The sequence below is a fragment of the Nanorana parkeri genome, unplaced genomic scaffold, assembly GCF_000935625.1.
Source record: "Nanorana parkeri isolate BGI_ZX_2015 unplaced genomic scaffold, ASM93562v1 scaffold576, whole genome shotgun sequence".
In the NCBI taxonomy this organism is placed as follows: domain Eukaryota; kingdom Metazoa; phylum Chordata; class Amphibia; order Anura; family Dicroglossidae; genus Nanorana; species Nanorana parkeri.
In genome coordinates, this window is record NW_017306844.1 from 137,225 (window position 1) to 147,410 (window position 10,186).

At 49.5% G+C, this 10,186-nt stretch overlaps 2 protein-coding genes across 5 annotated transcripts in view; one reads left to right on the forward strand and one right to left on the reverse strand.

Moving 5' to 3' along the window:
- The window catches only part of PLEKHA5 (pleckstrin homology domain containing A5), a 93,738-nt gene extending 85,173 nt beyond the window's left edge, over positions 1-8,565 (reverse strand). For all 4 annotated transcript variants that reach the window (XM_018562404.1, XM_018562403.1, XM_018562402.1 and 1 more), the window contains exon 1: positions 8,497-8,565. The gene's annotated coding sequence lies outside the window, so the exon portion shown is untranslated. The remainder of the gene's footprint in view (positions 1-8,496) is intronic.
- LOC108791808 (ribosome-binding protein 1) lies at positions 5,956-9,847 on the forward strand. The gene is made up of 2 exons (XM_018562383.1): positions 5,956-6,200; positions 8,506-9,847. The coding sequence occupies exons 1-2, from the start codon at positions 5,956-5,958 to the stop codon at positions 9,845-9,847; spliced, it is 1,587 nt and encodes a 528-aa protein (XP_018417885.1).
- The last annotated feature ends 339 nt before the right edge of the window (positions 9,848-10,186 follow it).

The following is a 10,186-nucleotide window of genomic DNA, read 5'->3' on the forward strand; positions in this document are numbered from 1 at the left end:
AAATCTTCCCCTTCATGCATATTCCTTCATTCTCCCCCTGATTGATGTCACACATTGACCTCTATGGAAGGAGCCTGTGATGAATCTCTTTGTTGTCACCAGTGACTGAACTTGACACTAGAGCTGCAGCTAACGATTATTTTCAAAATCGATTAGTTAGCCGATTATTAAGTTCGATTAAGCGGTTAAATCGGTTAAACAATAAAACACATTTTAAAAAAATGGCTCCAGTGATGGACTACTAGTTTGTATTGAGATTGCACTCCTTCACAGGAGCAAGCTTGGAGCGGTGGAAGTAAAAAAGAAAAAAAAAAATAGTGTGGTGTAGGGCTGCAACAACTAATCGACATTTACACAGCAATTCAAGATGGCAGCTCGCACACAGATGATTTTACATAGCGACATTACATTCTGTACAAACAAGTGTAATTTCTCACTTTACACAATAAATTATTTGTGCTTTGTTGGTAAAATATTGAATCTAAGACAGATCTTTCAGGGTAGTGATTTCCAAGGTGAGCGGGACAGGAATTCTGCATTGAGCCACCAGACGAGAAGTCCAGAGAGGACACCAAGAGGTATGTAGAGTGGTGTGATCAGCGCCGTGCAAAGTCGATAGCGAGAAGAGAGAGTAATCGTCCTTCACCACCGTCCTCCAACAGCTCCATCACATTAATAGTCTGGCCGCATTAGAAGTCTCATTACCAGCACAGCAAACTCTAATACAATGAGATCTGCGCTAATACCGCCAACGAGGAACAAAACGTATTCTACTAAATGAGCTGCTTTACCTGATCAATGTGGAGGCTCTCCTGTCATCACCGCTCAGCCGACAATTACCAAAAAATACAAAACTTTCTACAAAGTTTACCGCTGCCAGAAAAACTTTCCTCCACCCCAGCAGAGGAAGGAGACAAGCGCAAGAGGTGACTATGATCGGTGAATATAACATCTGATCTAATTTCTAGCACAATGTTGCTGCCTCTTTCCTCTCTGGAGAATGGTGCACACCACAGCCAGCTGAGGCTCCTCATGATCTACTTTGTGATGTTGGAGATCTGAGCTAGGCAAATCCCAGGAGCCGAGCGGGCAAAGTCACACCGCAGAGCTTTCCGTACTGCTGTCAAAGGAAGATCGTCCCCGATGGATCCTTAAAGGGTTCCACTGTGTGTTTTAATGTGTGCATTTTATATTTTACAAGACAGAACCAAAGTCTCCTGACCCAGCATTGGAAACCGGATTGCTCTCCACTGGATCTTTCTCTGGATTTGACATTTCAAAGCAGACCTGTCCTCCCTCACCTTCTCTGTCTGACATCAGGATTATCTGAGCGACAATAAATATAGAGATTACATTTGCTGTACTCATGTTAACTCCACCAATAACTTGCATGTCAGTTTTGTTGTAAGCCGAGTCCCTTTCCTCTTTTATCTCTTGTGGACTCCAGTGCCGAGAGATTCCCAGCAGAGCTCTTCGTCCTTTCCAGCAACTGCAATCATTGCAATTCCACACAATGGTGTCGCCTTCCCATGATGGATTCTACATTATAGAGAACACATGTTTGTTGTAAAAAAATCTAAGATTGGACTGACTGGCTACTGGGTTCTGCAAGATTTTATCTAGTCCAACTGTATAAATCCAATGTTATATACAAGTTGCGGCCTGCACAGTGCCGGTCTGGATAGTGGCGGGTCACCGACGAGGAGGTAGCTGGATAATGGTGGGGCACTGACAAGAACAAGGAGGTGACTGGATAATTGGGGGGGGCACTGACAGCAAGAAGGTGACTGGATAATGAGGAATGGCGGCACTGAAAAGGACAAGGAAGGTTGTGATGACATAATAAGGGTGGCAACACTGACACGAACAAGGGATAATGAGGGGTGGAAGCACGGTCAAGGACAATGCGATGACTGGATAATTGGAAGTGGGGACAATGACAAGGTGGTAAATGAATAGGGGTGGTGGCAATGACATGCACAAGGTGGGGGCTGTGTAATGGAGGTGGGAGCACCGACAAGGATAAGGTAGTGACTTGAAAATTGGGATGGAGGAACTGACAGGAACAAGGTGATGAGTGGATAACGGAGAGTGGGGGGCACTGACAGGGACAAAGTGGTAAATAGATAATGGGGGTGAGGGAGCAAAGGCAGCAATTCAAAGTGCCAACAACAGAGAAGGCCCAGAAATATTAGTTGTTAGCTGTGATTATTAGACACGTGGGCTCCAGGGATTTGTCCTCCTGGAAACATTAGAATATTCTCTGTTAGTTCTGCCTAGGTGACCAGCTCAGGGGGACCAGATATTCTCCACCCTAACTGGGGAGGATATGGTGGAGCAGGTGGCACCGGCCATACATTTGAAAGAGATATCCACCTCTAATAGAAAGGTGGGCTGAAAATCACTACCAACTACGGTATATCATGTAAATGTCGCAGTGTTGTCACCTAATCAGCTTTTCATGTCTCTTAGTGACATGTTACTCCATTGCCACCTGGGCAATTGACACATTAAGGGTTGGGTTGGCTTTGGTTTGCTTTAAGGGGGTTCTACATTCTAATACAAGTCCATGGGAATGCAAAATCTGCTTGAAGCAGGTCAAATGCAGATCAGAAGGAGGTCAAATGCCCCCATCAGTGAATTCAGAAGTATCTCAGAAGTGTCTACAACGGCTTTCAATGCAACAAACCTAAAGCGCCTCGACAACAGCACTTATGTCCAGCTACAGCGTGTTCAGAACATTTCCAGGGTTCTTTGCATAATCTGGAACAGTTCAGACTGTTTATTACAATGGGCGAGCACCGCAGCACGTAAAACTCCAGCAGTCACAGGGCAATAATAACCAACATGTCTGTAAGATGCAGAAGAGGAATAGTGATGCCCGGAGTCAGAGAGGACACCAGCAGAGACACGAGTCAGTAGAGGGGCCTCAGATCAGTAAGAAGGGTATAAGTATGTCACGGGAGTATTTCTACTATAGCATATAAAGTATTTCTAAGGTCTGTGTAGGTCTGTGTAGGTCTGAGCAGATCTTTTAGCTGCAGCCAACAATAACAAAGTGATGGGAGATCTACTCCAGCCCATGTACACACAATATGGCCAGTTGTCCTTACCTATGCTCAGACCATGTCTATATGGCCAGCTTGAGTTGAACTAACAGTCCCAGGTTGCTCTGCTATATTGCAGCTCCTCCACAAGTGGTGATCTATCCACCGGCTGCCCCGTCACATCCATCATATGAACGAGGAGTGGGGACGTCGCTTGTAACACTCGATGGTGGCTGGAAGCTAATAAAGCTCTTGAAATAGACATCAAACGTCTACAGATTAATAAAACCATCAGGCCCCAACCCATCCGTCCCTCCCGCCACACGCAGAGGGTGCAGCCAGAACATACACATCATGCCTTGCAGTCAACACACCCAGCGTCCTTCCAAACAATTCATACAATGGTAACCCTCATCAACATCAACTCCAGACAAAACGATTTGCTTCTGAAGTGTCCGATCCTGATGTGTCACCGCTGAGGAGGTCACTGTCACAGGGGGTCACGTGGACAGGAAGACCAAAAGACATCAAAAACGGATGATCTAACCCTTGGCTCCTATATCAAGAAAGAAAAAAAAAAGAAGAAGAAGAGGTCTGGTCTCCATTTGGGCTTTAGCCAATCGGAAATCTGGTTTGTTGCCATGGGTTTTGGCACATCCTGACAGCTCCTAGGTTTTCCCGGCCGCTGCACGAGTCAATACCAACCATCACATGACCACAGGCACTTCACGCGCCACCTATTGCGCTGTAGGACATCTTGGCTATGCTCACCATAAAGACTGATGGTGGTCAGTCATACATCAATCATCCAACTTGCAAAAAAGATTTGTTTTCTTCCAGCCTGCGATATAAACATTCACGCCGAGGTCACCGCTGTGTTCACATTTATGGCAATGTAGGTAGGAAAGTGGACAGATATTTCCCACGATGGTTATTTTAGTGTAGGTCAACCTAAAATACCTAATGCAGCCTAACAGGCAGCTGATGACCATTTATATCAGGGACATCAGCCAAACCAATCCAAATCTGCCCAATGCTGCGAATCGCACATCCCTGTGCAAACAGACTCCCTGCATGAAGGTCCCCTGAAAACACAACCCGCCGCTCACCTAAAATAACCAACACCGCCTGTCTCGGTCTGGTGTAGACAGCTGGTGACCATTGACTTCAAGGCCGTCAACCAATCCAATCAAAATCTGGCAGATCAGGTGACATTCAACCTATGGGTACCTTAAGTTTGCAGAAATTCCTCAATACCGTCAGCACAGAGGAGGGCAACTCCGGCCCTCCAGCTGCTGTGAAACTACAAGTCCCATGAGGCATTGCAAGACTGTTACAGGCATGACTCCCAGAGGCAAGTTGGGATTTGTAGTTAAAAGCACAGCTCGAGATGCCCACTCGCAGCAAAGTGGAATTTTATCACACAGGGCAACAAAACATGAAGCCTAATAAAGCGCTCCCCCCAATTATTGGATAGAGACGCTGACATAAGACTGGAGAGGGCCCGCTGCGGGTCACACCGGGGAAGATTACATAGATGGAGATTCTGTGTATACTGTACAGAATGTTCTGCATCTCTAATATTACAGTGATCAGACGACCCCAATGCGGCGAGTGGCGCTCTCCTGCGAGTACGGTGGATCGCGGTAATCATTATATAATACATATCGCGCTGCTAATAACAGACGTGTAAGTATATGTTGCTGAGTCCCTCGTCGCAGTGCTGCTTCCCCCCTCCAATCGGAGGATCATTTGTAATAAGATGTGTGAGCAATCCTGGTCTCCATGGCGACCGGTGATGCTGCAACCGGAAGGATGATTAGAGACGGGGCCCGACGGGCTGTGGGAAGGGCCCATGACTTTCTGTGCCGGATCGGTGAGGTCGGCGTTCCCATACACAGCATGGATAATAGAATTATCATAGAGAGGAATCTGTACACAGAGCAATACATGTACGGAGAGCGCAGACCGTCCCGGGACATCAACCAGGACACGTCACATGACACAAAACTTCTCCAGCTGTGTATGGACTGACTGCTTCCTGAATTCTACACACACTGCTCTACTGCATGTCAGAATGACGTCTATCCCCATTTCCAAATACCGAGGATACACACAATACATACACTGCACACATCATACACAATATAAACTGCTCTTGACACACGGCATGCACTGCACACACAGACTACAGCTGGCGGTCCTGGGAGATGTCAGCTCTTGGCATACGTGACATGCCGGGCGGTGGGAACTGAGGGGGGAGACAGGATGTTCAGCTATAAAAGATGTATAAACTCTGATCAGAGCCATGTGAGGGGCTCCCAGGGGTGATGCTAAGCCGAGGAGGACGTGGGATAGAGATATACAATGGCCGTCTCCCTGGGGGGACATGATAACACATGACAGGCACGGGAAGGAGATAAAGCTCCATATTGTGTCCGATTCGGTGTGCAGCTCAGGGCAGCCGAGGACTCTCACCTGGTTCAGCCTTCTCCCAGGTATCACTGAACAGCCCTTCCCCCTTCCAGGCACATTCACTCTGCAAGCCTCTCGATGTCATGTCATACTGTCTCCAACATGTGGAGACCTGACAAGATTTCTCAATCAGATTCATTTCATGAGTCACGTGTCTCCCTCCCAGGATCCATGAACTCACCCTCTGACCCCGGGGACACCGCCACCGCCACGTGCTGCCAACAGGAGGAACCTGACAAACCGGCTCGGGGGAGCATTACAGCTGAGAGAGGGGAGGGAGGGGGGGGTGGAAATTATACGTAATTCACCTCCAATAATATTCCCTCTCGGTACCCCCAACACCCCTCCAGACACAAATCCCTCATCCCTCCATCGTCTCCGGGCAATGCATACACAGACCAGCCACAAATGATTGGCGTGGATCCATCGGGGGATGCAAAACCGGCTCAGGCTGAAAAACTGGGCGATTTCCTCACTTCACACATTCCAAGTCTACAATTGTATAGGAGAGACGGCGAGAGGTCAGAGAGCGGATCTCAGGGATGAGGAAGATGAGGTCACGTCACAAGCATCACATTCATGTGATATGGAGGAAACCACGGATATACATATAGAAATCAGCAGAGTCAGTGAGCGGGCCACATATCACCGATCGGCAAATGTACCACGTACCAACTGGTGAGCAAACCATATACCCCCATATGGTGACCATACCACCAATCATACAGCATAACCCCAATCATTGAGTGTACTGCATACCACCAATCAATGAGCATACCACCAATAATAGAGCGTACAGCATACCACCAATTGGTGACCATACTACTAATCAGAGCGTCACCCCAATCATTGAGCATACTACACACCACCAATTAGTGACTATACAACCAATGAGCATAACCCAAATCATAGAGTGTACTGCATAGTGCATACCACAAATATATGACTATACCACCAATCAATGACTGTATCCCCAATCATTAAATGTACAGCATACCACCAATCGGTGAGTATATAGCCTATGCCGAAGTGTACAGCATACCACCAATCAATGAGCATACCACCAATCATTAGGCAAACCATATACCACCACCATATGTTGAGAATACCACCAATTATTAAGTGTACTGCATACCACCAATCATTGTGCATAACCCCAATCATTGAGCATACTACATACCACCAACTGGTGAGTGTACCACGTAATCCCAATTGTTCAGCATTTCATATATCATTAGTCATCATACCACACATTCCCAATCATTGAGTGTACTGCATACCACCAATCACTGAGTGTAACCCCAATCATTGAGCATGCTATATACCACCAACTGGTGAGTATACCACGTTATCCCAATGGTTGTGAATTCCATATACAGTATCAATTGGTCAGCGTACCACGTATTTGCAATCATTGAGTGCATTGCACACCACCAATTGGTGAATACACCACATAACACCAATCATCGAGCATAACCCCAGTCACTGAGCATACTACAAACCACCAACTGGTGCGTATACCACATAATCCCAATTGTTCAGCATTCCATATATCATCAATTAGTGACCAAACCACCAATCATCGAGCATACTATATACCACCAACTGGTGAGCATGCCATATATCAATTGCTGAATATACCACACATTCCTTCTCATTGAGTGTATGGCTTACCACCAATTAGTGACCATACCACATATCGTTATGCGTACCCCCAATTACTGAGAGCACACATTTGCCACTCAATAAGCATTCCACCAATCAGTAAGCATAACATGTACCACCAATCATCGAGCATACTCCCAATCAATAATCACATCATTTTCCACCAATTAGTGGAATACATACCCTCTAATCAATAAGTCTACCACATACCCCCCTTGTAGGCACGTACCACCAATTAGTAAGCATGCCACGCATCACCATTTGTCGAGTGTACCCCAAATAATTGAGCGTAACATTTTCCACCAATCAGTAAGGAAACCACATACTCCCCCAATCAGTGAGTGTACCACGAAACCCCCCCAAGTGGGGAGCACAGCACTAACCACCAGTAAGTATACGGCGTACCACCAATCAGTAAGCATACCACGTACACCCCAGTCATTGAGTGTACCACCAATCGGTAAACGTACCGCTGGTGAGTGCACACGACTTTACAGAAACACTTTGCTGCCACCAATGCTCAATCGGTAAGCAGACCACATGGTGAACACAGTACAAACCACCAATCAGTAAACATGGGCGTAGCACCACGTACCCCCAGTCATTGAGTGTATCGCCAATGGTTAAACGTACCACCGGTGAGCTCACACAGCTTCCAGAAGTAGGTGGTGGAGTGAGAAATAGCTGAAATATCATTGTTGGTTGGACTGCCAAGGGAACCTCCTACCCGTTATGCAGGTGAATAGAACCCACACTACACCGACTCCGACATGTACACACAAATATGGTTATCCTAAAAATGTGCAAAAACAAGGACACGCAAGCGTAGTAACCCATAGCAACCAATCACATTTTAGTTTAGACTGATCTGTTAGCAGTTCAGTTTTGCCTGGTTGCTATTGGTTACCACATCTGCCATTATAATTCTCTGCACCGCCTCACCGATAAGACCACTCAGTGCTAAAAAGCAAAAGGAAGGGTTGTGCCGGTTACCCACGGCAACCAGATTCCCACCGTCCTTCCTTCCTTCCTTCCTATGATTTGTATCACTCCATTTCCACACACCGGAAACCTATTACACTTCTCACAGGGACATCAAAGCAGCTCAATGAGAGCAAATCTTCACCTACACAACCCCCATCTCACCTATACCGAAAACTGGACCATCCAGCCCAACGCATTTCACTATGTATACTGCAAACACAACAACTTGCCTGACAGGCGTGACCCCACTGCATACATACGACGAGCAAAGCAAACAATGACAGGGACCCTTTGCAGGCATGATGCATTGGCCATCATTACTTACTTGATGTAGTATCGGGCCCCCTCGAAGGTGTACGCCTCCTCCCATCCTGTGGGCAAATCTGCAAGAGAAGACAAATTACAGCATTATATTAAGAGCATCTAGCACGGGCAGAGAGAGCGAGAGAGGGGCGCGCGGGCAGAGAGAGCGAGAGAGGGGCGCGCGGGCAGAGAGAGCGAGAGAGGGGCGCGCGGGCAGAGAGAGCGAGAGAGGGGCGCGCGGGCAGAGAGAGCGAGAGAGGGGCGCGCGGGCAGAGAGAGCGAGAGAGGGGCGCGCGGGCAGAGAGAGCGAGAGAGGGGCGCGCGGGCAGAGAGAGCGAGAGAGGGGCGCGCGGGCAGAGAGAGCGAGAGAGGGGCGCGCGGGCAGAGAGGGCAAGGGGCGCGCGGGCAGAGAGGGCAAGGGGCGCGCGGGCAGAGAGGGCAAGGGGCGCGCGGGCAGAGAGGGCAAGGGGCGCGCGGGCAGAGAGGGCAAGGGGCGCGCGGGCAGAGAGGGCAAGGGGAGCAGAGAGCGAGTGGAAGGGGCACAGCGGCAGAGAGCGAGTGGAAGGGGCACAGCGGCAGAGAGCGAGTGGAAGGGGCACAGCGGCAGAGAGCGAGTGGAAGGGGCACAGCGGCAGAGAGCGAGTGGAAGGGGCACAGCGGCAGAGAGCGAGTGGAAGGGGCACAGCGGCAGAGAGCGAGTGGAAGGGGCACAGCGGCAGAGAGCGAGTGGAAGGGGCACAGCGGCAGAGAGCGAGTGGAAGGGGCACAGCGGCAGAGAGCGAGTGGAAGGGGCACAGCGGCAGAGAGCGAGTGGAAGGGGCACAGCGGCAGAGAGCGAGTGGAAGGGGCACAGCGGCAGAGAGCGAGTGGAAGGGGCACAGCGGCAGAGAGCGAGTGGAAGGGGCACAGCGGCAGAGAGCGAGTGGAAGGGGCACAGCGGCAGAGAGCGAGTGGAAGGGGCACAGCGGCAGAGAGCGAGTGGAAGGGGCACAGCGGCAGAGAGCGAGTGGAAGGGGCACAGCGGCAGAGAGCGAGTGGAAGGGGCACAGCGGCAGAGAGCGAGTGGAAGGGGCACAGCGGCAGAGAGCGAGTGGAAGGGGCACAGCGGCAGAGAGCGAGTGGAAGGGGCACAGCGGCAGAGAGCGAGTGGAAGGGGCACAGCGGCAGAGAGCGAGTGGAAGGGGCACAGCGGCAGAGAGCGAGTGGAAGGGGCACAGCGGCAGAGAGCGAGTGGAAGGGGCACAGCGGCAGAGAGCGAGTGGAAGGGGCACAGCGGCAGAGAGGAAGGGGCGCAGAGAGCGAAATGTGAGGAAAAGACAGCCGGGCCAAGAACCAGCAAATTGGGGAATTGTGAGGAAGGTGGAGAAAGATAAAAAGGTAACAGATGAAATGAACCCTACAAATGTGTTCTGGGCATAAAACGTAATACGGCCGATATATAGGACTATTCACTCAGCTGGCCCCCACAATGCGCACTTCACGCAGACTCCTCTAAGCCGCCATATTTACAGAGGACATGAGCAGTAAACACAAGCGGCCTCACATATGAAGAGAGCCATCTGCGTCTGCACTGAACGCAGTCCAAAGGAGTGGAATGGCGGCCAATTATGACTCGCCGCAGACGGTCTGGATATGCTGCGACTGGCAGGACGTCTGATCAGACAGCGAGGATGGCGGTGACAGTAAAATGCGAGGGCAGGGTGTCACCTCCT